At 34.3% G+C, this 26,888-nt stretch overlaps 10 protein-coding genes and 3 pseudogenes across 13 annotated transcripts, besides 2 other annotated features; 3 read left to right on the forward strand and 10 right to left on the reverse strand.

The window, feature by feature from the left end:
• Nucleotides 1-8,662: part of a mobile genetic element that runs on past the window's edge.
• TVAGG3_1023480 lies at nucleotides 141-1,032 on the reverse strand (annotated as a pseudogene). Its single transcript has one exon. A coding segment is annotated over exon 1 (892 nt).
• TVAGG3_1023490 (organellar and viral DNA polymerase type B) lies at nucleotides 2,249-3,163 on the reverse strand (the record flags this gene model as incomplete). Its single annotated transcript, XM_051254918.1, has 1 exon — nucleotides 2,249-3,163. The coding sequence occupies one exon, from the start codon at nucleotides 3,161-3,163 to the stop codon at nucleotides 2,249-2,251; it is 915 nt and encodes a 304-aa protein (XP_051080492.1).
• TVAGG3_1023500 lies at nucleotides 3,821-4,682 on the reverse strand (annotated as a pseudogene). Its single transcript has one exon. A coding segment is annotated over exon 1 (862 nt).
• Nucleotides 4,739-5,443, reverse strand: TVAGG3_1023510 (uncharacterized protein; the record flags this gene model as incomplete). Its single annotated transcript, XM_051254919.1, has 1 exon — nucleotides 4,739-5,443. One exon carries the CDS (start codon nucleotides 5,441-5,443, stop codon nucleotides 4,739-4,741), a length of 705 nt encoding a protein of 234 aa, XP_051080493.1.
• Nucleotides 5,490-6,080, reverse strand: TVAGG3_1023520 (phage tail repeat-like family; the record flags this gene model as incomplete). Its single annotated transcript, XM_051254920.1, has 1 exon — nucleotides 5,490-6,080. The coding sequence occupies one exon, from the start codon at nucleotides 6,078-6,080 to the stop codon at nucleotides 5,490-5,492; it is 591 nt and encodes a 196-aa protein (XP_051080494.1).
• On the reverse strand, nucleotides 6,095-6,250 carry TVAGG3_1023530 (uncharacterized protein; the record flags this gene model as incomplete). Its single annotated transcript, XM_051254921.1, has 1 exon — nucleotides 6,095-6,250. The coding sequence occupies one exon, from the start codon at nucleotides 6,248-6,250 to the stop codon at nucleotides 6,095-6,097; it is 156 nt and encodes a 51-aa protein (XP_051080495.1).
• On the reverse strand, nucleotides 6,346-6,671 carry TVAGG3_1023540 (uncharacterized protein; the record flags this gene model as incomplete). Its single annotated transcript, XM_051254922.1, has 1 exon — nucleotides 6,346-6,671. A coding segment is annotated over one exon (326 nt), but the record flags the coding sequence as incomplete, so codon positions are not given.
• Nucleotides 8,663-9,304: 642 nt separating the features above from the next.
• TVAGG3_1023550 lies at nucleotides 9,305-9,765 on the forward strand (annotated as a pseudogene). The gene has a single exon. A coding segment is annotated over exon 1 (461 nt).
• A 4-nt stretch (nucleotides 9,766-9,769) lies between these two features.
• Nucleotides 9,770-10,012, reverse strand: TVAGG3_1023560 (serine threonine-protein phosphatase family; the record flags this gene model as incomplete). Its single annotated transcript, XM_051254923.1, has 1 exon — nucleotides 9,770-10,012. One exon carries the CDS (start codon nucleotides 10,010-10,012, stop codon nucleotides 9,770-9,772), a length of 243 nt encoding a protein of 80 aa, XP_051080497.1.
• Nucleotides 10,013-10,030: 18 nt separating this feature from the next.
• Nucleotides 10,031-10,393, reverse strand: TVAGG3_1023570 (uncharacterized protein; the record flags this gene model as incomplete). Its single annotated transcript, XM_051254924.1, has 1 exon — nucleotides 10,031-10,393. The coding sequence occupies one exon, from the start codon at nucleotides 10,391-10,393 to the stop codon at nucleotides 10,031-10,033; it is 363 nt and encodes a 120-aa protein (XP_051080498.1).
• Nucleotides 10,394-11,971: 1,578 nt separating this feature from the next.
• On the forward strand, nucleotides 11,972-14,269 carry TVAGG3_1023580 (uncharacterized protein; the record flags this gene model as incomplete). The annotated part of the gene is made up of 1 exon (XM_001300316.1): nucleotides 12,050-14,269. One exon carries the CDS (start codon nucleotides 12,050-12,052, stop codon nucleotides 14,267-14,269), a length of 2,220 nt encoding a protein of 739 aa, XP_001300317.1.
• Nucleotides 14,270-15,159: 890 nt separating this feature from the next.
• Nucleotides 15,160-17,091, reverse strand: TVAGG3_1023590 (uncharacterized protein; the record flags this gene model as incomplete). The annotated part of the gene is made up of 1 exon (XM_001300315.1): nucleotides 15,163-17,067. One exon carries the CDS (start codon nucleotides 17,065-17,067, stop codon nucleotides 15,163-15,165), a length of 1,905 nt encoding a protein of 634 aa, XP_001300316.1.
• A 1,867-nt stretch (nucleotides 17,092-18,958) lies between these two features.
• On the forward strand, nucleotides 18,959-19,631 carry TVAGG3_1023600 (protein of unknown function, DUF4106 family; the record flags this gene model as incomplete). Its single annotated transcript, XM_051254925.1, has 1 exon — nucleotides 18,959-19,631. A coding segment is annotated over one exon (673 nt), but the record flags the coding sequence as incomplete, so codon positions are not given.
• Nucleotides 19,632-21,250: 1,619 nt separating this feature from the next.
• Nucleotides 21,251-26,888: part of a mobile genetic element that runs on past the window's edge.

Raw genomic sequence — 26,888 nt, forward strand, 5'->3', positions numbered from 1 at the left:
GGAATTTTTTTTCTTGTTGGAAGGAAGGACTCGGAATGTCGGATGGAAGGACTCGGAATGCCAGAAGGATTTGACAAGACAATTGACCTTATAGAGCTACCTGAGCCATCTGAAGTCAAGCGTAAAAATAAATGGTTCATTTACTCTGCTTGTTTGAAGTTGTCAAAATACTCTGTTATTTTTTCTTTCAGTAGCGGCAAATCTTCTTTGAAGGTAAGTATTGTACAACCTTTAATATCATAGTGTGTTTGAGGTAACGTATCTTGAACTATTTGTTTCACATCTTCATTTGGGGTCATTGAAATCGGTAAGTTTTCGCGATAGAACAATTTCTGTCAGATTTGTAAATCTTAGCAAGGTCGTAAAAGCTTTTGTTGTTCTTCTGACTAAATGCAACATAACCATATCTCTGTCTTCTTCATTTTCCATCTCTTCAGTATAAATCATATACTTATAGTTCTTTTCCTTTCCTTTTGGTACCGAACGTGGTATTCTTTTCTGTATGGTTTTGTCTTTTGCTTCAAGCTTGTTTTCCATCTCTTCACGTTCTTGTCTATGAAGTTCGTCAAGAAGTTTACAGACATACCATGAATAGCGAGCTGAAGCCCATTGTGCCACATTATTTACAAGAAGTCTATGTACATACCAACCTCTCAAACCATTTGGCAAATTTTCACGATTTTCATAGAGTTTTGGCGACTGGGGTTTTTTACCTACTCGCTGTTCTTCACTGTTTTCATAGAGTTTTGGCGACTGGGGTTTTTTACCTACTCGCTGTTCTTCACTGTTTTCAGAAAAAAGTATATCTCGCTGTGCTTCGCTCAAAAGTTCTTGTGTGCTTTGGTTCCTAAACCAGTCTTTAGGAAGCTTAGTATCTGGAGCAAAACATGCTGTCAAAATACTTTGCATTTGGTACATGTCATCTTTGACCGAACGAATGAGACGTAACTGTTTGTTATACTGTATGTACTCATATTCTTCATTTATAGCTTCATGGACTATAACTGTTGTTGTGTTCTCTGTTGTTGACATATCTGTCTTTACATACAAAATAAAAAAATAAAAAAAATAAAACTAACTTTATTTTTTCTATCTTTCACAAAAGACCAAAAATAAACGCTTTACATGTATTTTTCAGCAACTTCGTCAAATAATTTTATAGCTTTCTCTATCTCATCTACTTCAAACGTTTCTTTACCTTTCGTGGGAGCACCATACAATTTCTCAAACTTTTCAAGTAGTTCTGTTTCTGCAGCTCTCATATCGTTAACAAACGCAACCTTAACTCTATTGACTATACTGTCATATCTTTGAGTTATATTAAATGTTCTTCCTATCTTATATCTCTTTGTATTGAAGTCCTTCGGTTTCTGAACGATGTAAAGTAAGCCTTCACTGCAACGTTCCGTATCGAACGAACCATATGTTATGAAATTATATCCAACAACTGGGTCAATCCAGAACAAAACTACTGGTATAAGACTTTTGTCTATAAGATATGCTCTTGTTCCATAGAATCTTACCGATATCATAAGCTCAGGATTTCTTGTCAAAATTTTCTGAGTAGAAGCATTTCTAACCCAGTCGTGTGCTTTCTTTCCTTCAGATAGTGTTAAAATGTCTGACAAAGAATATTTGTTGTATTTCTTTGAGTATCTTACGTTTAAATCACCAATTCTAACTATTTTGGTCTCATTGTCTATCTTTTTAACTGTTTCAAACTCAACCTTTAACATTTCTGTTCTTACATACAAAATAAAAAAATATTTTTTTAAAAAACTAACTTTATTTTATTTTGTATAAAAGATACAGTTATATCATGAAATTTGGTCATTTTTTTACGATTTTCATGTGTTTTAGGCGTTCCTCGGTTTTCCGCGGGTCGCAATTTTTTACGATTTTCGTACGGAATCTCTTCCCTCGGTTTTCCGAGGGAAGCAAGCATATGCCATTTTACTCAGATTTTTGTGCTGAATTCAGCAAAAATATATTTTAGGGTAGAATGTTAGATCTAACATGTTTTCTAACACGTTTTCTAACATGGTCTAAAACACACAAAACTCATGAAATTTCATACGGAATTCAATAAAAATATATTTTATGTTAGAATGTTAGATCTAACATGTTTTCTAACATGTTTTCTAACATGGTCTAAAACACACAAAACTCATGAAATTTCATACGGAATTCAATAAAAATAATGTTTATGTTAGAATGTTAGATCTAACATGTTTTCTAACATAACTATTTACAAGCGTTTTACATGGTATATGTTGCGATGGTTCATGACTCTAAACAATTTCGTGGCTTCAATTTCTTCTTTTAGTACATCGAATGTTTTAACGATACCGAAAGTTTCTTTATACTTCTTCTTGACGTCAGATAGAAGGAAATCGTCAGCTGTTGGATAGTTTTTGTTTAGAAATGTCAACATGTCCATTTTATCTTCTGCTGGTTTCTCTGCTTCTTTCTTTAAATCTGCATAGTCGTTTCGCATACGTTCTATCTCTTTGACGGAGTAGTTATATTTCCTCATTGCTGCTTTACATTTAGAACATTGTGGGTTCATTTTTGCATTGTACATTGAAACCTTACCTGCTAGTATGACTAAAGCGTCAATGGTTTTCTTTAACTCAAACATAGCGGGTTTTATTTGTTCGTTCCATACCTTACCCCTACTATCTTTATCTCTTATTTCCCAAACACATTTTGCAACTAACGAAACAAAGTTGTCGTAGGTCTTAAATTCTTCGGATTTGTAAAGGTCAGAGATGTTCTTATATACCATGTCGCAATCTTTGTCCATAACCTTATGGTTGCAATGAAATCCTAGAAACTCATAGTTTACCTTTCGTATGAACTTCTTTATTTCTACTGAGTCAGTTGCTTTGACTTCTATTTCGTCAAATTCGGGAATGGTTAGTTTTTGTTGTTGGATTTCAGGCAATTTGGGTAAATGGTCAATAATGTCCTGCATTTCATAAAGATACTGTTCATTTGTTTCATCTTTCGCACTACAGTTTAGATCTCCTTGGAGAAGTTCTTGCTTTATCTTCTGGATTTTTGTTTCGAAAGTATATGAAGAAGGAATGAAGCTTTTCATCTCTACCAACATTGACGTAGGATTCATGACTAACGAGTTTGGTGCTGTTGTTGCTAACATGTTCTTACAATAAAAATAAAAAATATTTTTTTAAAAAAACTAACTTTATTTTTTATGTTTTTTGTGAAAGTGTCAAAATTCATGAATTTCGAGAGTTTTCTACGATGTTAGAAAACGTGTTAGAAAACATGTTAGATCTAACATTCTAACATAAAATATATTTTTGGGTCTTTTACGCTCATTACGAAGAAGTCTTGACAAAACATTTACGAAGAAGTCTTGACAAAACATTTACGAAGAAGTCTTGACAAAACATATACGATGAAGTCTTAACAAAAAATATACGATGAAATCTATTTCCTGTGTTGTTGTCAAAATGTCATGTTGTCACACTTTTTCAAAAAGATGTTAGTTGACCGAGTGACCGAGTGACCGAGTGACCTGGTCGCCTAAAATATATTTTTTTTCTATCTTAAGGAAATTCATGACAAATTCACCTGTTGAATTTTGTATAAAAAGCAACCCGCTGTTTTCCGCGGGTTGGTATATTCTTCACAAAATGCTTGTTTTGAGGTCGAGCCACTTTTGGCTCCACCTCTTTTTTCAACCAAAAACTCATTTTTGTCGAATTCAGCACAAAATTCATGAAAATTCAAGAGGGTGAAAAAACAGGTGAAAAAAGAGGTGAAATCTCACCTCTTCACCTAAATATATTTTTCAATACTTTTTCAGCACTTCTCCGTAGTTATATATGAAAGACAATTCGAGATAAAAGTCGTAGTACAATGGAACAATATGTTGCACACCATTTGTTGTGAACCAAACTTGAAAGTCAGAGAAACTGTTACTAGGTGGTTCGTAGAATTTAGAAGCAAAGTCATAAAAGTCCTTACCAATACAAAGAAAACTGTTGTTGCTTGAACTGAAACTTGCATGACACATGACATTTTGAGGGTCAAACACGTTTCTATAAAACTGTCAAATCTGTTGGTGGGCGTATAAACCAGAACGGACCGTCAGGTGGTAATGGTTCGTTCTGGTTTAGTAACCGAAGAAATTGTGCCCAAGAACGTTTGTCTACTTGCCAAAATAAAAACTGTGTATCTCTTGGAGGGTTATTTTCAATCCTTTGAAATGAAACTGTGGAGTTCATCTTGTCATATTCTAGTTTCAGATAGTACGTTCCATTTAGTAAAGAATCGTATTTTTCTTGAAATTCCCAGTAGTATTTGTTTATTTGAGTTTGAAAGTCATTTAGAGTCTTCTCAAGACTTTCGTCTGAACGAACTGTAAAGATTCTCATTTCGTCAAATTTGTCTAGTAGACCATCATGACCTCTATACCGCCCATGAAAATATACTGCAAACATAAACGCGTTAGTTCTTTTTGAAAACAAAACTCTTCTAAATCCTATTGCCTTTGCATCTGAAGGACTTTGAAGCCAACGAATTGGAAAGTCAAAGCGGTAGGAGCCAGATGAAATTTCTTCATCTGATACAGTCCTACCAGCGTTTGTAAAGATATAGTCTAACGGTTTTGTATCTGCTACTTTTGTTCTTTGTTTTTCAACCTGAAACATTTAATATATGTAAAAATATACTGTTTTAAAATAGTATGCAATTTTTTATTTCTCATCTAACAAACATGTTGTCTGACTGCTTGAGGGTTAGGTTGGTATCGTTCGAACTTTACACTTACAATTCCTTCAATTGCATTCAAAATGTCTGAGTCGGAGTCAACCATTTGTTCTCTCTTTGTAGTCTTGAAAGCGTCAAGAAGTTGTGCGGCTGTTGTGACATTGCCATGTGCATAGTATATATGACCGTCCAAATCTGTTATAGTTAGTCTGAGATTGTATCCTTTCTTATTTCCATCTTGAATGGCAGCAAGTACTCCCATGAAGCCTTCTTTGTTCTTTCCTTCGTCAAAGTTTACTGTAAAGGTTCGACCAGATGTAATTTGACTTCTAACTTCACGGTACTTCTCATATGCATATCTTGTTCTTTCCATGGGAGCATGTTTGTCTTCACCTTTTCCTTTTTTCCTTCTCAAAGGATGCAACTGTTCGTTATGTTTCCAGTAGAACCTGGCAAAGCCGTCGTGTCCTTCAACCTGCGGCTCACTAACATCGAAAGGCAAGTTCATAAGACGCTCTTCTTCTAATCTCTCTAGTCTGTTTGGATAATTTGCGCGTGCTGTTTCCAAGTCCATTTCATAGGTCAGACCAGACAATTTGTCATAGACTTTTATGGGTCTTCCCTTCCTATATTTAAAATTCTTTGAAACTCTCCAACCATATCTTTGCAACTCTGCTTTTATTCTAGCAGACCTTCTATCCATTCTATGCGGGGGCATTTTTATAAAAATAAAAAAATATTTTTTTTCTTTACTTAACATAACCACCAGCTACCATAAGTCTTTGACGCCAACCCATACCAGCTAATGAAGGTTGACTTGGTTTAGTTTCAATACTAACCTTTGGTTTTGGCTTCCCTTCTTCTATTGGCTTCCCTTCTTCTATTGGTTTTTCGTCACTTTTCGGTTCCTCTGACTTTACTTCACTTGCAGGTATGGTTGTGTCGTTAGTATCTTCATAAATATCATATGCCATCTGTTTTTGTTTTCCTTTCAACTTTTTGTGTTTGTTGTAAAGTTTAGAATATTTCGACTCTAAGTCAATGAGATGTTCTATAATGAACTGTTGGTCAGTGAAGTAAACTTTTCCATCTGTTGTCTCGAAAGCTCCTTCAGACTTCAATATTTTATTTGTGAGAGTCTGTTTCTTTTTTGAGATACTAGCCGTTCCATTTCTATGAAAAGTGACTTTGTAGTTAGGGTTTGTATTTCCAGACCTGGCACTTTCTATTATTGAATTTTTTTCTTCATCTGTAAGTTCTTTGACAGGTTTTGACAATGGTTCTGAACTTTTTGTTTGTGGTGTCAAATCTACCGTTTCAACTTCTTCGGTCATTTTCATCTCAGTAAAAAATTTTAGTTTGGTTTGTTTTCAACTGGTTGTTTAGGTTTTTTAAGTCGGTCTAAAACTTCTTGAGGTATAGGAAGAACTTGACAAACACGTGGTTGTGTAACTACTGGAAGTCGACAAATCCATCTTGAGCCCATTTGTCTCAATGCTGTATTGTTCATTTCATCTCAGTAAAAAAATTTACATTCCCCACGTTTGAGGCGGTTGCGGTTGGTTGTTGTTTACCCACTGTTGTGCATGGTTATATCCTCTGTTAAAGAATCTTTCACCTTGGTCCATATAGTGTCCTGCTTGGTTATAGTAGTCATTTGCTTTGTTATAGTAGTTTCCTGCTTCTCTTCCTACATTGTCCATCCATCCTTGAACTTTTCCTCTTGTTTCAGGATTTGGAATAAGATTTGTTGCATCTCGTGCTACCTCCCAACCTTTCTGTACGGTTTGTATAATAGGCTGTGCTTTCTCTTTCAGTATACCTAATGTACTCAAAATCTTCCTTCCAATTCCAAATGCACCTCTGGCTATTGTTCCCACTGCGGGCAAAAATCTGGATGCAACTCCTGCTAATGCGCCAAATAAACCCATTTCTTATAGGATAAAAATGACGAATCCAAACAAGGACCCCTATGTTTCTAAAGCGACAAAGAAAGCACTCATGGTAAAAATCTTTAGTTCAACACCAAATGCTTGGTTTATGGATATCTTGGAAAACATTCCGAGGTATAGAGAAGATGGACCACCATACTGGCTAATATTTGTCGGTCAAAACACAAGATACTGTGAAGCCATACCATTACAGTCCAAAAATATTTTAGATGTGAAAACTGCTTTGACAATATTCGTTGACAAATACCATCCAACAAAACTGACATCTGACTGTGAACGTTCTTTCAAATCAGACGATATTAAAAACTATCTGCGTTCAAAAAATGTAAACCAATATTTCATCGTCGACCAAAACCATTCTGCTCTTGGTGTCATTGACAGTTGTATAAAAATCTTAAGAGACTTAAACCAACCACAAGGTGGTGAGGTAGATGAAATGTCATATGACGACAAATACAGACATTTCTCCATGGCAAAGATGAGACAAGTTTTAAATATTTACAATAACCGTAAACAAAAAGGTTTGGGAAACCACTCCCCCGAAGAAATGAAAAACAACCCGACTTAGAGAAAGACTATATATTTAATAGTTTAGTCAAAAGGGATGAACAAGAAAGAATGCCAGGCTTCAAACTTCAGAAAGGTGACAAAGTAAAAATAGAAATACCTAAACGCGACCCATATGAAAATACTATTGACTATGACAACAATGGGAACTCGACAGGTACTCGCATTCGTGTTCGTAAAAATAGAAGAAAGTATACAAGAGAATATTATGAAGTTTTAGGCAAACATGGCAAAATGTACAGACTGCAAGCAGAAGATAAAACTACTATTGTCAGACCTCGTTTCAAACTTGTCAAAGTTCAAGGTGGTATACTTTCAAAGACAGTTCCTAACAAATATAAGACAACTCCTGACGAATATGCTAAAGAAGTTGAAAATGACGACTAAGCAATTCTATACCATGCGTAAACTGTCATGTAAGGTGGCATGTAGTCTTTACTTTGTCCCGTTGTTTGCGTATACCCTGAAACGCGATGTGTATGGTTTCCATCTCCCTGTGTGCTACCCCAGAAACAATTTATAGCAAACTGAACGTCGTCTTTAACATCGTATCCTTTACCTTTTTTCATTGCTGACCAATCCCAAAATCTATGCTTATGCCAACCTGCTTGAGATGTACTTAAATCTATGTAGTGACTGTGTGCAGGTAGGTTTTCACCTGAAATCGTTTTACTTCCACCTGTTTCCTTTGAAGAGTTTGCACAATACAAAAACCTGTCGACTATTTGAGTCCAAGTTCCGAGACCAAGTACTACTTCTGGTCTGGTAGAGTTCATTGACGTGTAAATAGAACCTATAGGATATACTGTTTGAAGTATTTCTGTCTTTAACGTTTGAAGCTCTGTTTTGTCAGCTTTTTTAACTAACTCATCGTTAACATATGTTTTGTCAGCTTTTTTATCTAACTCAACGTTAACATATGTTTTGTCAGCTTTGTTGTCATATAAATCTTGAGCAGTGAATTTAACTTTGTTTTCATCCTCCATGACATAGACATTTCTACATCTAGTGTATTTCATCGTCGTTATGTCTTCATCCGATGTTAAACCTTGTGGAAAGTTAGGAGGTTTCCAAAGTAGTACATCCCCACCAGTTCCATCAGGTTCTTCAACCGTTCCTGCAATATTTTCTATACCAACAGTTGCGAAGAAATCGTGTGTATGAGTCTTTTTAGAATATTCTTTGTCAGCTCTTGTCACTTCACTTGACATTTTATTGTCAACATATGTTTTATCCGCTTTGTCATCTAACATTGCTGGTAGTTCATCTACGTCATAGATGTTATGTGTATGGTGTTTTTGTGGGTATGTTCTATCTGTCCATGCGAGAATATAGTCTCTTGTTGCATCTACATACTCTTTGTCAGCTTTGTTGTCAATATCTGCCTTCAAAAGAAGTTCATCTATAGGTTTCTCGTTTAAAGTTCTTTTTGTTGGATTTATACAAACAGTATGGTTCTTACTGTCTTGAAATAGAAACTCGTCTGTCATTGGGTTTAATGTCAGTTTTAAGTTTCCTTCTTTCAATGACTCAGATATCTTAGAATAGTTTGAAAAGTTTGTTGTGTTCTTATTTAGAGCTTGTACAATGAGTTGTCGGTTGTGTTGTATTTCTCTCATAGACGCTGTTTCTTTCGACATTTTTATTCTAGATAAAATATGCTTTCAATAGAAAAAGAAAATTCAAGAGTTGCTACAACTAAACCATTAGATGAACTTTTTACGAATGTCGGTCAAAAGTTTGAGACAGAGACCGTAAAGCACGAAGGCTATCGTTTTGACTACCCATTGAGATGGCTAAGAGACCCATCCGTCACAAAAGCTGTTGGCTTTCGTAGAATGAAGTTCATTTCAGAAGCCATACATGGTTTCCCATTACGGTCGCTTTTGAAGTTCGATACTATAACAAAGAAAAACATACGTATGAGAAATTTGAACAGGGAAAACTTTTACAAGTGAATTTGCTTGTAAACTTAGAAACAACTCTTCAAGCTTTTCAAGAAAAAATAAACGATATCTATCTCGAATATGCAAAACAGTACAACATTGACGAAGGAGAGTACCATCTCGATATTGTTTATGACAGGAAAAATGCAACTGTTAAAATCAATAGAATAGAAGACCTTGGAGAAGACGTTTATATTTCTACAAAATATAACAACTTGGCATGGTATAGATTTTTGAGGATGTTAAATCAGCCTGCAGAATATCCAGTACACCCGAACTTTTATGAAGTCGAAAACCCTAATGGAACATATGAAAATGTTTTCGACTCAGATGCTATTATAGTTCATGCTTCATTTTCTGGTGCACAAAACTCTTTTTTATGCTTGGCAAATGACTTTTACGAAAAACCTACAAAGCTATATGAACCACCGAGTGGAAGTATTTCAGACTTTCAAGTATGGTTTACAACAGATGGAAGAAAGAGAATAGTTCCATTATACCATGCGTTTTACTTAGAACTTAGTTTCATATACAACTACTATCGAACGGTAAAAATATAATTTTTTAATACGGTTGAGGTGTTGGATTTGGTTGCCAACTTGACTGTGGTGCAGGTTCAGGCTGTTGTATAACAGGAGCTTGTTCTTCTGGTTCAGGGTCTTTAGGTATAATACCAACGAACTGACCTACCCTTTTACCAATATTTTTGACTCCGTTCCATACTCCCCTTCCTACGGTTTTTATTCCATTCCATATACCTCTTCCAACATTTCGAAAGAAGTTTCCTATCTTACTGAAGAAACCCATTTTACTATATGTAAAAATCTAATGTCCACCTAGTCTCTTACGTTTCCTTCTGAGTTCCATAGCATTCTTTAACTGGAGCTCATACATTCTATTTCTCCTCTGGTAGAAAACATACTCTGGGTCAACTCCTGTGTTCGCGTCATCTGCATAGAGTTGTTTATATCCCACTTCAGGGTTTGTATAAAACTCTTTCCATCTCATATTTGCATACCATGGTGGCAAACCTAACGCAGCGTCATTTGACATGGCAGTTTGCATTTGTACATCTGTTGGCACTTGACCATAGTTTGCCATTGCAGTTTGTATTCTAACTTCATTTGGAATATTCTCTGGGTTTGGTTGTCCGGGTTGCTGTGCATTCGCTAAGTTCTGTGCGTCCATTTAATATTAGATAAAAATATCTCTTACGAGTACATATACTGAACATTTGCAGGCATTGGTTCATCTTCATATTCTCTATATCTTTCTGCCACGTCAAATAAGTAAATGACACAATGGAAAAAACCTAAAACAAGTAGTCCTATTTCAAACCACATTTACTTACTAGTAAAATTTCTTTGTTGTGACTTCTTCGTAAAGACTTTGTTGAGACTTCTTCGTAAATGAGTGTAAATGACCCAAAAATATATTTTATGTTAGAATGTTAGATCTAACATGTTTTCTAACATGTTTTCTAACATGGTCTAAAACTCTTGAATTTTCATGATTTCATCGTATATGTTTTGTCAAGACTTCTTCGTATATGTTTTTGTCAAGGTTTCATCGTACATGTTTTGTCAAAACTTTCTTGTCTATGTTTTGTCAAACTTCATCGTAAAGACTTTGTTGAGACTTTGTCAAACTTCATCGTAAATGTTTTGTCAAGACTTTCTTGTCTATGTTTTGTCAAGACTTTCTTGTCTATGTTTTGTCAAAACTTTCTTGTCTATGTTTTGTCGAAACATTTACGATGAAATCATGAAAATTCATGAAAATTCAAGAGTTTTAGACCATGTTAGAAAACATGTTAGAAAACATGTTAGATCTAACATTCTAACATAAATTATATTTTTGGGTCCTTTACGCTCATTACGAAGAAGTTTGACAAAAACATTTACGAAGAAGTTTGACAAAACATTTACGATGAAATCATGACAAAACATTTACGAAGAAGTTTCGACAAAACATTTACGAAGAAGTCTTGACAAAACATTTACGAAGAAGTCTTGACAAAACATTTACGATGAAATCATGAGTTTTCTACGATGTTAGAAAACATGTTAGAAAACATGTTAGATCTAACATGCTAACATAAAATATATTTTTGTCTGATTTACGCTCATTACGATGAAATCATGACAAAACATTTACGAAGAAGTCTTGACAAAACATTTACGAAGAAGAAGTCTTGACAAAACATTTACGAAGAAGTCTTGACAAAACATTTACGAAGAAGTCTTGACAAAACATTTACGAAGAAGTCTTGACAAAACATTTACGAAGAAGTCTTGACAAAACATTTACGAAGAAGAAGTCTTGACAAAACATTTACGATGAAATCATGACAAAACATGAAAACATATATATTTTGTGAAAAGCTCCTGGAAGACCCGTATATAAAAACTTCATTTATGTGGGCTAGAAGGGGCGCAGCCCCTGGAAGCCCACCCCAAGAAAAAAAAAACTTCATTATACTCATTCATCCTCAGGGCTAGAAGGCACGAAGTGCCTGGAAGCCCCACTCCTTTTTTTTTTTTTTTTTTTTTTTTTTTTTTTCTTTCTAGTATATTTCACAAAAACCCTTTTTTCAACGCTTAAGTTGATTCTTGAAAAATTAAATCTTAAACAAAGATTACAACTATTTAATTTTTCAAGCAACACTCAAAATTGAATTAAAGAGTTATCCTACTTAGCACTCAAAAACTAGATTGAATTGGCCATGGAAAAACAAAACACATATATTATTTGGCTATTAACAATATTTATTAAATATTAAAATAAGTCAAATTTAATTCCCATTTCAATTTAACTTGCTTTAAATCAATTCATTTTTCATTGATGATCTCTTGCCTTCTATTCCTAAGGATTCCAAATGAGGATATTAATGTTCCAAAAACTATCTTAACGAAAGAGGGAGTCAAAATCAAAGACTATGTACCGGAAGAACAATATAACACTTACAAGCCATATGCTGACAAGTTTGCTGATAAAAGTTCAAAGATTAGACCATTACTTGCTGATTTAATGAAAAAGTTTTCTGAAGAATATGGCTCTAAAGAAATAGAAACGATCTACAATTCCAATGTTAAAATGTATGTAGAAAATACTACTGCTGTTTCAGAGATATTAAAGTCATTTGAGCTCGAAAGTGAATTCTTTGCTGATTGTATCAAATACTGGCCACATGTAGAAAGAATACTTAAATTATTGAAGTATGATTCTAAGAAGATCAAGCCAATAGTTGAAGATTTGTCCAAAGCTACTTCAAAAACAACATTCAAAGATATTGCAGAAGCATTTGAGCTACCGACAGAATGGTTTTATTACATGGGTGAAGCTGCGAAAGGAGTAATGACAACTGACACATTTTCAATTAGAGACTGTATTGCTCACCTCTTCATAGATAGTGGTGACTTCTTCAAACTCCTTGAAAAACTCGTAGATGTAGTCAAAGATGATAAAGTTACATTAGATGAACTTGTCGAAACAATTAATTCTGCAATTACAGCAGCACAAGCTGCGTTCTATGGAGTCAGGAAGATAACAGCAAGCGGATTAGTTCTCGCATTAACTCCAATAGAACATGTTTTGCCAAAATCAAAATCAGAAGTTGAAGAGATGATTGATAACTATATTGCAATCATCGATGAAGCTCGCAAAGATTCAAATCTTCCAGAAGATTTTTTGGAAGGGATTAAATCTGAAAATTCATCATATGGCCAAATTTATACATTATGCAAACAGGCAAAGAAAGATTCATATTTCACAATTCCTGAAGAGGATGTTATAATATTCAAGAAGCTTGTTACATATTTAGATCCTCAGACTCCAGCAATGGGTTTTGTGATGCCAACATTTGGAAAATATTCCATTTTTAATGTCCTTTACCAAGGAAATCTTTCTATTTTAAATGGAATTCAAGACTTAATATCACGTGATTACAACCCAGAAGAAACCAAACCCACACCAGAAGAAACTGAACCCACACCAGAAGAAACTGAACCTGAACCAACAGAATCTAAACGTAAGCTTCAAGAAACTGAACAAGAATCAGAGGAAATTGTTTACAACCCAGAAGAAACTCTTAAGGAAATTAAGAAATATAGAACTGATGAGGCTTTATTTACTAGTATATCACTTGATGATTTGTTGACAGCTATATTTGGTATTGATCTCCCACTTCCAGAATTAACAGTTACAATCAATGATTTAGTTAAAAGTTCCGGAGTTGATCCATTTGACAAGGAGACATTCACAAACACAATGAAGGCAATAAAGAGCATATTTGCAGACCATGATGATATTTTCATGACAATTGGTAAATTTGCAGAGGAAATATTTGGAAAGTTACAAAAACTTGATATTGAAAAAGCTACTGTTGAAGATTTCATTAAATGCATCACATATGGCGATGAAATTATTTCATATCTTAAAGCTTGTAACGAGTTTAAAGAAAAAGGAGCAGAAATGGGTGATGTTGTACTTCTAGGAATCAATGTTAAATCATCACTTGAAGCTATTAGCAAGCTTGAAAAAGCTACAATAAATGCAGTTCTCGATGCAATCAAAACATCTACAGATGAAGGAAAGAAGCTTGTTGCTAATGTTAAAAAGTCTCTTGATTCTCTTGCAGTAACAACATCAGCTGATGATCTCATCAAAACCCTCGATAATGAAAAGATAACAAATACATATAAGTTCTACCAAGAAGTTATGGTTCCTATTGTTGGCACTAGCACTGATTATTTCAAACTTCTTACAAACATGGATATGTCAGAGACACATTTCCTTCTTCATGATTTAGTTAAAGAGGGCGCTTCAGGAAAAATCAGTTTCGAAACAGTTGCAAAAGTCGGAGAATCCACATCAGATTTAAAGGACGGCCTTGCGAAGGAAGCTAAAAGAGGTGGTCTTAGCGCAGGAGCAATAGCTGGTATTGTTATCGCCTGCTTAATTATAGTTGCAATAATAGTAGCTGTATGCGTTTATTTCTTCGTCATCAAGCCAAAATCAGATGGCGGAAATGACGAAGAAAACAAGGATGAAGAACAAGTTTAAACCATAAAAGTTAAATTTTCATTCATTTCTACTCTTTTTAATTTATATACAGCTTGAAGAATGATATAATTCAAATCAAAATGTTGAAAATGTAATCGTATATTATGAATTTTAAGTGCTAAATTTTATATCTAGATAAAAAAACGGTATGGAAGTGATTTGTTGTTATATATCTATAAATACATTTTTCGATTATTGGATATATTTTAATAATCTCGAACACCCATATGCATTAATTCATATTTCAGACAACAAAGGTCGAGGGAAATTGAAATAATTGATGTGTAGAGATAAGAACACCTAAGATAAAATAAAAACATATTGTATATTTACACCCATATGAAAATATATCAAATTTCTGACAACTTGTATTGACATAAAGATGTAGGTGTATTTGCATGCTTTTATAGTTTACATAGTAACCAACCAAATAATAAGAAAGTTCGATATTTTTTTATACTATCTAAAAAATTTCAATATGGGTATCCCAAGCTTCAAGTAGACAAAATCGATTTGGGATTTCCAAACATTTTATTTTGTTATTAGTCATATATAACTAATTTTTGTTGAGAGCCTGATAAGGTCGATAAAAAATTGAAGGTTTTTAAAAAACAGCCGTTTGAGAGGAAAATTGAGAACCTCGATGTATACTTTTTGACATTGTCAAAAACTTTGAAAATTTTTGGTGTCAGAAAGTTTACAAATGTATACTTTCTGACGAACAGACCCTCAGAAAGTACTAAAACTGCGGTTTTTAATTTCCGTACTTTTTTTTGGCGACCTTATATTAAAATATTATTCATTTTATTACAACACATACACACATACATAATAATGATAATAAAAAAAATATTAATATCATTTTATTACAATACACAAAAAAATTGAATTATTTACATTTCTAAAGAATAATTTGAATCACTTGAACTAGACAAATAATTGTCAAGATTCGGACCAACAGGTAATGCGAATGAAGAGAAAGATCTAGGCAATGCAATTGGGTCATATTTCTCTTTCTGTGCGATATCTTTCTTAGAGAATCTATTTGACCAAAACAGCTGTTCTTCTCTCTTTTTTGCTGAAGTTGGAGGAACATATCCAAATGCTTTGTTGTCTTTCAATGTCTCGTACATTGTTTTTGAGCAAATCTTTGTAGAAAGCATTTCGAGTTCCTTTCCAAGTCTCGGGAGAGAAGGAGCAGATGATAACTGTACCTCTGTCATCAATGCCATCTTCGTGATAAAGATTTTCTCGTCATCTGGTTTGTATTTCGAAATCCACTTGTCAACGGCTGTTCTCAAAACTAACGATGCTTCATTGTGTCTCCTCAGAATTTTTATGGCCATTTCTGGACATAAACTAGCTTGTTTCTTACCCTGTTTCTCCAACATCAATGAAACAATCTTCATAAACTGTTGGCCACGAGAAACATCACCAGAACTAGGATAATCTTGTTCCATTTCTTTAATCGCGTTCACAAAGTTCTGTGGGATCTTCAAGGAGTCGTCTTTCTTCTTTAATCGCTCTGTCTTCTTCTTATGACGACCTTTTCCTGGTGTACAAATGGCCAAAGCCGCTGTGAAAAACCATTCGAAGAAATGCATCATCAATTCGCCATTTTTCATGGAGGATATCTTGTCTATGAGTAAAGGAATGTTTATATTATATGGAAGTCGTGCACAAAGAATCGCAAGCAAAGATAAAATTGATTTATCTTTCAAATCAACGTTTTTTGAGAAGTCTTGTATGTCAAATGAACACTTATATAGTTTAAAACTAGATATGTCACATATTATATGCGATATCCTGATGTTTGTCGATAATTCTGTTAATGGACCTGAAGAAAACTTTGTTGGAAGGACAAAAATGACAGGTGGTGATGTTGTGAAGTCTACAAATGCGGCAAACATATTGATGATGAAAATAAAGACGACTTTTCCGTGTTGGATAAAAGATAATGGATAATCAGGGTCAATTCCTGTTATCGCAGTAATTTCATAGTATTTATCGCGTATAGTTGAAACAGCAAATGTTAAAACACTGTTGTATCCTTGATAAATTTGCTCAATTATTCCTATTTCGTTTCCGAATGGGAAAACATAAAAATTTGATCTTGTAAATTTGTAGATCGACAGATTTCTATGTATAGATGGATATAATGCTAGCTCTAATGGTAATAATGACTCGGGATTCGTATCAAATTCGTAATTTTCTTTAGTATAGTTACCTTTATTATCAAATCTATAGAATTCAAGTATCTTCTTCGGCCTGAATACTGCTAGATACATGGGGTCCCTGCTGTAGAAAAATCTGACCATATCTTTAATTTGCATTCCACCATGTTTTACTGACATTTTTATCTTTTTATCATTAAATGTAATCTCGTTGTGCTCAATTTTTTGTCCATTGATTGTTATTATTTGATATTTTGCCCCAATTTTTGGAATAAAGAATCCAGTCATAGGAGTAGTACCTTCGTAAATCTGCTGCTTTGATAATGAATATACATGCCAGAGTGTAGTTTTGAAAGTAAAAGTCGTATTATTAATGATTCTTTCAGTGAAAAATAGAAATTCTTGGTCATCTGTGAGTTCTGCTGATATGATATCGATGAAATAACGAAATGACATCACGAGGGTTAAATCATTTGATGGAGTAAGCAAATATAAAAAAGTATGAGTGGAAGTATTAATAGAAAACAGCAAACTGTCTGTATCATACTCACCAACAACACGAAATCGAGAGTTCTTGTCGACTTTGAGCTCACCTATGTTAAAGGTGGGCTCAAATTTAAACATAAAATCTTCAATTCGAAATTTTTTATGATCTTTTTTTACAGCGTCAAATTCGTCATTCAAGATTTTAATTCGCAAACTTCAATTATTAATATATGCATGTGGAATGTTAGAAAAATACGCACAATGTAGCTCTATAGCATGCTTTCCTTAATATACGAAATATAATTTTGTTTTAACAAACTCGTCCTAAATCTCAGAATAACTAAATAGATGCGATACAATATCTCCTTGCTTAACATAGATCCTCAAAGCTCAAATTTATCAAGAGGATGTTTTATTGTCGTCTGGGAAAAGTGACAAAATTATTATTGTCGTCTAAAAAGGTGACAAATTATTATTGTCGTCTGGAAAAGTGACAAAATTATCATTGTCGTCTAAAAAATAGATTTTTCAAGCATGTTTCGGTACCTAAATAAAGGAAGAACATCAATTCCATCTATGTATATAGTATGCAAACACGCATGATATATGGAGTAGCTCTTTATCTGGCTAAAAATCCTATTATTTGAAAATTCGCATTGTCGTCTAAAACCGCCAGACGACAATAATAATAATTTAAAAAACCACAAATTTTGTGAATCGGCTAACCAATAATGAAACCACGAAAAAAAAAAAAAAAAGGTAGTGGGGCCTCCAGGCACTTCGTGCCTTCTAGCCCTGAGGATGATTGGTATAATGAAGTTTTTTTTTTTTCTTGGGATGGCCTTCCAGGCACTTCGTGCCCTCTAGCCCATAAAAAGTTTAGTATAAATGAAGTTTTTATTCGGAAAACCTTCTTCTGGGTCGAAAACATTATATAATGTGTCACTTTTCACAAATTATATATGTTTTCATGTTTTGTCAAGACTTCTTCGTAAATGTTTTGTCAAAACTTCTTCGTAAAATCAGACAAAAATAAAGTTTAGGGTAGAAGGTTAGATCTAACCTGTTTTCTAACCTCTTTTCTACCCTCATGAATTTTCATGATTTCATCGTAAATGTTTTGTCATGATTTCATCGTAAATGTTTTGTCATGATTTCATCGTAAAATCAGACAAAAATATATTTTAGGTGAAGAGGTGAGATCTCACCCGTTTTTTCACCTGTTTTCTCACCTCTTGAATTTTCATGATTTCATCGTAAATGTTTTGTCAAGACTTCTTCGTAAAATGTTTTGTCAAGACTTCTTCGTAAATGTTTTGTCACTTTTCTGTCACTTTTCAGGTAAAAACATTTTTATATATATATAAATGAATTTTACAAAACCACCGTTACCGTTCTTTGGAAATAAGAGTAAATGTAAAGATATTATATTGAGAGAACTTAAGAAACTACCGAATGGTCTAACATTTGTAGATTTGTTCGGTGGAAGTTTCTATATATCCCATTTGTGCCATATAATATTTCCAGACTCAAAGATTATATGCAATGACTTCGACAACTATATGGACCGTCTCAAACATATACCAGACACAAACAAAATATTGAGTGAGTTAAAAGAAAAGATACCTATAGGTAAGATGGAACGTATACCATTAGATAAGAAAAATATTGTGAGAGAGGTTTTGAAAAAAGCAGAATATATAGACTGGGATAGTATATCTGCTAGACTATTATATAGTGGTTCTATAAGAGTTCATGACATTGAAACACTTATGTCAAAAGTTTTATATCTTAACTATACAAATGTTTTCAAAGAGGACATAGAAAAATATATTGAGGGTATAGAGTTTGTGAGATGTCATTGGACAGATTTGTATGAAAAATATAAAGACAAGGAAAATGTTTTCTTTATAGTGGACCCGCCGTTCTATAACACATGGGATTTTCAATACCAAGTAGACTGGACTTTGAGCTGAACAAAAAGTGTCATATAAACATCTGTCAAAAACCGTTTTTTACTTCACTTAAAATGCCACGTAAGCTACGTAAGAATATACGTAAGAAGAAGGGAGCATTGAAACATCCCATAGTAAAACTGACACCACAACAACAGTTGCAACAACAAATTATGAATGACCCCACTATGCTGCAACAAATGTCAAGCAACCCTATGCTTTTAAACCGAGTTATTGGTGCACAGAGTGGAGGTTTAAGAGCGGCACTTTTAGCGAAAATGACAGGCTATGGTGGAGCTGCAGACGGAACAGCCTATAACCCTCAAAGTCAAATGAATTTGAGTTCACTCAAAAATCAAATAGCAGATGTCAAAAAGTCAAACATAGACATACAGAAACAAATAAGTGAAAACGAAAAGAAACTAGAATATGACAGACACACAAAGAAACTCAATGAGTTAAACGTAGAGAAAAAGAAGAAAGAAGAACAACTGAAAGAACTAAGTACAGAGGAATATGCGAAAAAAGTGTCAGAAAAAGCAGCAGAAGTAGCAAAAATGGAACAAGATGTTATAAATTTGAAAAACCATACTACTCAATATAAAGTACTGAAAGATGAAGAGATAAAACAAAAAGCCCTGAAGACATATATGGATAGCGATGAGTATAAAAAAGAAGTTGAAGCAAATGTAAAGGCAGAAAAACTTTTACAGTTGCAAAACCAAACCGTACAGTATGAAAACTTAGCACAAGAAAGTAAAAATAACGACGCAGCCATGCAAAAGGCAATGAAAAGCGCAGAATATATAAAAGCTAATAATGACTGGTTAGATGCCCAAGCCAACGCTAAAGCAGCCCAACTTATAGGGTCAATAAGGACAAAAATACAAGCGGATGAAGACAGTTCAAATGAAGCTTTAATGAATGCTGACTTTAAGAACGCCTTCGAAGCTCTTCATAGTAAGGTGAAACTAGTGAACGACTTCTCATCTGGAAAGAAACTGAAGTCTGAAGGTTTCGACAACAGTTAAGAGAAGTAGCACAAAATATGACGAAAATAACAGATGCAGCAAAGACGAACAGGCAGTTCAAAGTGCCTATGACGCCGTTAGAGCGACTGTTGTGGAAAGTCAAGAAAAGAGATTACAACAGACCAAAACAGACCTAGTAAATGCTTTCTTAAGAACGAAAAGTCAGGTAGGACATTATGCTGCAGATGGAACATATGTGCCAGCTGGTGGAACTTATATACCAGCTGGTGGAACTTATATACTAGCTAGTGGAACTTATATACCACCAAACCCTCCAAGAGAAGCACCTGCACCAGGACTACCTAAAACATTTACATCGTCACATGGACACAGACACAGGCATGCACCACAACAACAACCAAACCAACAGTTCAAAACACTGCACCAACAACCAACAGTTCAAAACACTGCACCACAACCAACAGTTCAAAACACTGCACCACAACAAACCACAAACAGAGCAAGGACATAAAAGAAGTAGAGAACAAGGAAACCAAGAATTCTTAAAATGCTTAAGGAAGACTATGGTTACCCAGATACTCTTGACTTTAGTGACAGATATAAAGAAGCTATTAGAAAGTTCAAGGAAGGAAATACTGACCCGAACCTATTTAGCTTTATGGTTCAGCACCAAATGGGATATAATTTCAAACCTGGAAAATACAAGCTCGCTAAGGGATATGATTTAATAGCATATCATCCAAATGACATGGATGAATTTACTCCAAGATATTTGGTGTCAGAGATAAATGATAATTCAACTATCTTCATGAAACGCGTAAAAAATAGAGACGGAACGAAAGAAGAAAGGGTTATGAATGCGGATGGCTTAAATAGGGAACTTGTTAAAAACGGTCTCGGAATATATGAAATGCCAGCAGATGAGGTACAAGAAACTCCACAGGAAGAAGTTCAGATACAACCAGACATGGAAGAAATAGTTCAGCAACAACAGCTAGAAGAGCCTGAAGGAAACAAACAAGTCCCTCCTTTGGAAACTAACTTCACAGAACTAGATGAAGATTTGGAACAGCCGAAAAATCTTGACCCTCAACAAGAGTATGCGGAGAATATGGAATCTTTCCAAGAGTCTAGAAAAATTCAGCTGACATAGTAGAAGAATATCGAAAAATGTTCGCCGACATACAAAAGACTCCAACATCAGATGAAAATATCCAGCATAGAATGGAAGTACTGAAAGATAATGTACACAAATACAACAATCCTTTTTACTTACGAGCATATAACGTTCAATCTTTGGATGAACTCGGTGAAAATAAAAGGTTAAATTTCAACAAAACATATAGAAATGAAACATTGTTTAAAGTTCATTCAGAACCTAGCCAATATGGAAACAAACCTACTTTTGTTTCTGCAGACGATGGAACTACAATGAGATGGGGTCATAAAGCTAATCCGGATAGTGGTTCATAAACTTACAACCACAATTCCAAGAAGTTGTAGACGCAATGGAAGTGAATGTGAACCAGATGTAGCTGGTATTTTCAGCGCGGCTTTAATGCCATTGAAAGATATGAAAGATGCAGATATTTTGAACCAGTATGAAATGAACATGGCTGAGGAAATATAACACCTGACGTTCTAGAACATTTATCTCAAAGAACTACACAGAACCATAGAGATGGTATATTTGGTGAAGAGTTTAGAAAGAAAGTTTAGGGAGAGAGAAGGAAGAGAACCTATTGTACATGACCTTGCAAACGAAAGTTTACAAAATGTCATAAAAACTTACTTTGCAGACAATGAACCGAGAAGGGATGAATATTTAAGAAAACTCAAATGGACAGTACCAAATGAAATGTTAGTATTGAAAAACATGTTCCTTGACAAAATAAAACCAACTACAGAAATAAATGACGCAAGACTGAAACATTGGGTAAAAGCTTTCCCATTCACAAAAGATATTATTGGTAACATGGAAAGAAAACCAGAATGGCTACAAAAACATATATTTGGAAACGAGCACATCCCATATGGGCAAGCACTGTTTGAAGAGCTTGAACCGGAAACTCAGGAAAGAGTCATGCAAACAATACGCGAAGACTCAAATACAAACTATGACGAAATCTTTCTAGGATATAGGTTACCTGAGATGGGCGACCAGAGCCCAAAGGCAAAAAGGACATGGGAAATTTACAACATACTAGGTGAACATGAGGCAAAGATGCAACAACTTGAAGCAGAGGGCAAGTTACCAAAAGCGACACCAAAGAAGAAGAGTAGAACAAAGTGAAAATAGTGAAGAAGTAACTTCATCTAGTGAAAGTAGTGGCAATGAAGGAAAAAGAAGAGTTAAAAACTCAGTCAGGAAGAAAGTAAAGCTTGGTACGAGTGGGTTCTATTATGATATATAAATCCAACTATTCTATATTTTTACCCATATGAAATGTACGCCGCTCAGAATATAACGCCAACAGTTTTGGATGCCATGAACGGAAATGTTTCCGAATGGTATAACGAATGTGACAATGCCATTAGAAGGTCAGAAATAGTTCCTGGAACTACGAATATACAACTGCTGTTTCTTATGGAAACGTAGGTGAGTTTGGAGAAGGTTCTTCAACAACAGTAGATATTGCTTGCGACAGGTTTCATATTATTTCTATTGACAACTCATTCTTATACGTGGAACAAGACATTGAAATAAAACCTTCTGCCAAGTTGTCTGACAAGAAAGGTTGCAATGGAATTTTCTATGTCGGATACCAATATGCTCCAGAAGTTTTCATGGGATTATAGATATATTCTAACTCTGACTTAGTTCAAACAGTAACATGGGCAAACTATGAATGGTTCGCTTTGAGAAACTCCGTACAACCACAAGCTAGAGAACAAACAGCACAGTATGCAAATATTGAGAAAATAAGAAGACTTGACCCTAACGTTCCAGGAGTTTATGTTAACCTTTCTGGTTCAGATGGAACTGCTGCCACTAAAGTAAAACTGAAACTTAGAGTTCCTTTGTCATCTTTCCTCATCTTTTAGGTTTTTAAGATACTTGCCAAACTGGGCAGGAAAAATTTCTATCGAACTTACTCCAAGCAAAAATAACTTAGTCATTGCACCAACACAAGACCCATTCAGCATTACTGTAGCTGGAACTGGTGGAGCCAAGTTCTGTGACTTTTGCAAAGACAAAGTTGACTTAGACTTTGGTTTCTCAAACTTCAACAATGAAGTAAACTATTATTTCAATGCTGCTGGAACTGCTTGGGACCCAGTTAAGTTCACATGCGAAAAATTTGAATGCAAGAGAATAAGAAGCAGACTTGCAGTCTATATGTTGGACCCAGATATTCAAATGCTTTAGCTGCCAAATATATTGCAGTTCCACTTATGTTCCCTATACACCAAATATCTGTCAAAGACTTTGCAGGTGAAGTTGGAAACCAAAGTGCTGACCCAGGTGCAAGAACAGATATTGCTTTAACAACTGCAATGAAACATGCAGATACTATGTTTGTACTGTTCAGACGAACTATAAATGACTATTCTTTTTTCTACAACCCGGTATTAAATATCATAATAAACATAGATGGCAAATATTATCCAAGAGAAGAATATTCTACAGTTGAGGATATGAGGTCATACAACTTGACATTAGATGCTATGAACTTTAACAACAATTTCACAACAACCATTAACCCTGAAATGCAAAGTTCTATTATGCCATATGTGAAAGTATGGACTCATACAGGAGGTCAAAAAACTCAATATACAAATGGAGACCGTTCAAACTTTTGGCTTGGCATTCCATTTGCTGACTCAGAAGACTATGGGTGGTATTTCAACTGTTGGTACAGTTCAAATACAATATTACTGGTGACAGAGACGGTCCAGATGAATTGAAAGCAAAGAAGTTTACAAAACCAATAGCACTTTTCACGGAAGATGCTCTTTTGAAGATTCGTTCGATGAAACCTGCTGGGGCTTCTCAGATTGGCATAACGACAGCTTCCATCGAGCAGATTTTGGCAGCAGGTCAGTAAGTTGTTCTTGAACTGACTTCTCTCCGTCAAATATTGACAGTACGCCAGTTTTGACATAATATTGTAAGATAAACTTACCTTTAGAAATATCTGTAAGTTTTGTTGTTTATTTTTGTCACGTCAAGAACTTTCACCATTTCAGTTTATACCAACTTTCTTTGCTTTATGGAAAATATTTTGGTTCAGCAAAGACTGTATTCTATAACATTTACCATTGTTTGTATAAAGAACTATTCTGTCAATGTATTTTTATTGTTTGTGTGTGTAAACTTTGTTCTGCTTCAATTCGAAGAGATACTCGAATACGTCCATCTTTTTATTCTAAGTAAAATGTCATTTCCGAAAAATAGAAGCCGTGAGTGTTTCAAAAGGTTTAATGGCGGTGGCAGAGTTGAAGTTAAATTCACCAACTCAAACAAACAGTCAAAGGTTGTTGTTGTCAATGTCAAAGACAGAGATGTTGAAGTGGGGAAACCATACGAAGACGAAAATGGTATAACAATTGTTCCTGTAAAGAACCCAACATATCCTGAAGTTAGCAGAGACTTAAGTTCTGTTGCAGATATTCGAAACGACTACCAACAACTGAAAGACAAACTTCAAAACTCAGGAGAAGATTTGTCAAGCTTTAGGTATAATGTTAAACTTGGCGAACACAACCTGTAAAAGTTGAACTCATATGTCATTGCACCTCATGAAGTTTGAAAGAACTATTGAAACTTTTGACAGAGGCAGACGATATAAACATCAAAGAAATAGAACCCGACATTAGTTGCTGTGGTGTTTCATATAATGTCATTGACAAGATATACGTTATGAAAGGAGGTGAAACGTTGAACTTAAAGTATAGTTTCCCAGACGTCATAAAAATATTTGACGACCACAACATTTCATTAAAATTTATTTGCTAAAGTAAAAATGTCAAAACTTCTTGAAAGATGTTTGAAGAAAAAATAATATAGACTTTATTTCATATAAAGGACTTTACAACATTTTGAACGATATGAAAGACCCTGTTTTGTTTTGTTCGTGTAGACAAAGGAAAGTTCTATGTCTTTACAAAAATATTTGAAACTTCTTAGACAGAGAACTTCAAGAAACGCCATGTGAAAGTTTAGATGAAGTTCTTCTCCACTTTCAGAAAAACTTTTAAATATATATAAATGGCAGAAGATATAATGGTTTATACTATTACGACTAAAAACCCTGAGTCATATAATTCTATAACAACAAACTTACAAAGTCCTCAAGGACGATATTGTAAACTAACCTTAAACACAATGACGACTAAAGCCTGTTTTGCTCTTTTGACACCAGAAGACTTTATTGTTGTGAATGGTAAAAAATACTCCTTTGAACATACTTACTCAGATATACCACAACAGGTTTTGTTGACTTATTTAATACTTTAAGGACGGAGTGTAACATGTGCTGCAACTAGAGCAGGTTTCGTTATGTTTGGATGTCCGACTGAGTTTACTATAAACAATATGAGCTATAATACAAAACTTATATCTGGTTTTTTACTACCAACAGTTTTCCTATAACAGGAAAAGGTGTCATACAAGGAATGTCTATTCCATTGACTTTAAGCACACCAATTTATATATTTGTTTCAAACTTAGGTTCAAAGTGTTATTCGAATGTTGACAGAAACTATTATGACCAAAAGATACTTATGCGTATAAACAATACTTTCTCTGCTGGTTTGCCTATTGTTCATTCGAATGCAGAATTTTCAACCTTAGTGAACTCAAACACTTTGGCAAGTATATACGTTGACATTAGTTGACGCAAACTTTGTTCCTGTAAAACTTTTATGTCCTATGTATTTGTCAATGACGGCAGAAAGTTTCGAATGGAAGATGCAACTGGTGAAAGTATTGTATTACAAGAAACAACTTCAACAACAAATAGCTCAAGAAACAACAAATGCAACAAATGGAACAACAAAGTCAAGAATAAAAAAAAATATATTTTTTTATTTTTTATAAAAATGTACAGAATAGATGTTTCAGATTTTTATGACTTCCAAGCATTCAGAAATATGTGTCCATTTTTAGAGACTATAACAAAGCAGTCGAGAATTTGAAACGTTTAGTCATTTATGTCGACTCTGCCCCAGAATGTTATGTCATGAAAGAATGGGATGTTGTCTTTAACAAACCAAGAGCAACAATAGTGTCTGAACAAGAATGTAACAGAAACTTAAGAAAATAAAAGTTGTACAAGTGGCATGAAGATGTTAGATGCTTGGGATATCTTATTGTCAAAGTTAGAAGATTTTTCAGTTCGAGGTATAAAGTTCTATACACCTTCTCCAAACTTCTATTCTATCTTCACTGGATATAAATATGAACAAGTAGAATGGAAAAGAAAATATTATAGAAGCTTTGTTAGACCATGTCAAAGAAATTATATGCAATGGAACGAAAAGGTTTATGAGTATTATCTTATGTTGGTTTGCAAACATCTACAACATCCAAGTGCTAAAAATGAAACTGCTCTCATTATAATTGGGAAAACAAGGAATGGTAAGAACACCTTCTTTACCAGATATTTTGTGCAAAACTGTTAGAGGCTATTCGAACCCGAATATGACAAACTCTAGAAACATCTGCTGGCAAGTTTAACTCTCTTATGAGAATATGAAACTATAGTTTGCAATGAACTTCAAAGTATAGATACAACAAAAGTTTTGAACTCAGGATGCTTTGAAGCAGTCTTATAACAGACAAAGTTGAGTTGTTGAAAGAAAGTATAAAGAGCCAAAAGGTTTGTGAAAATGTTGCAAACTTCATTATGGTTTCAAAACAATCTGTTCCGATAAGTTAGAAAGTTTTGACAGAAAGATATGTAGTTGTCAGAACGTCAGATTCTCATATGCAAGATACAGAATATTTTGACGACTTTAGCAGAATATCTCTTCTAAAGAGAGTATACATAAATGCGTTAGTTCTATT

Source organism: Trichomonas vaginalis, chromosome I (genome assembly GCF_026262505.1).
Source record: "Trichomonas vaginalis G3 chromosome I, whole genome shotgun sequence".
In the NCBI taxonomy this organism is placed as follows: Eukaryota; Parabasalia; order Trichomonadida; family Trichomonadidae; genus Trichomonas; species Trichomonas vaginalis.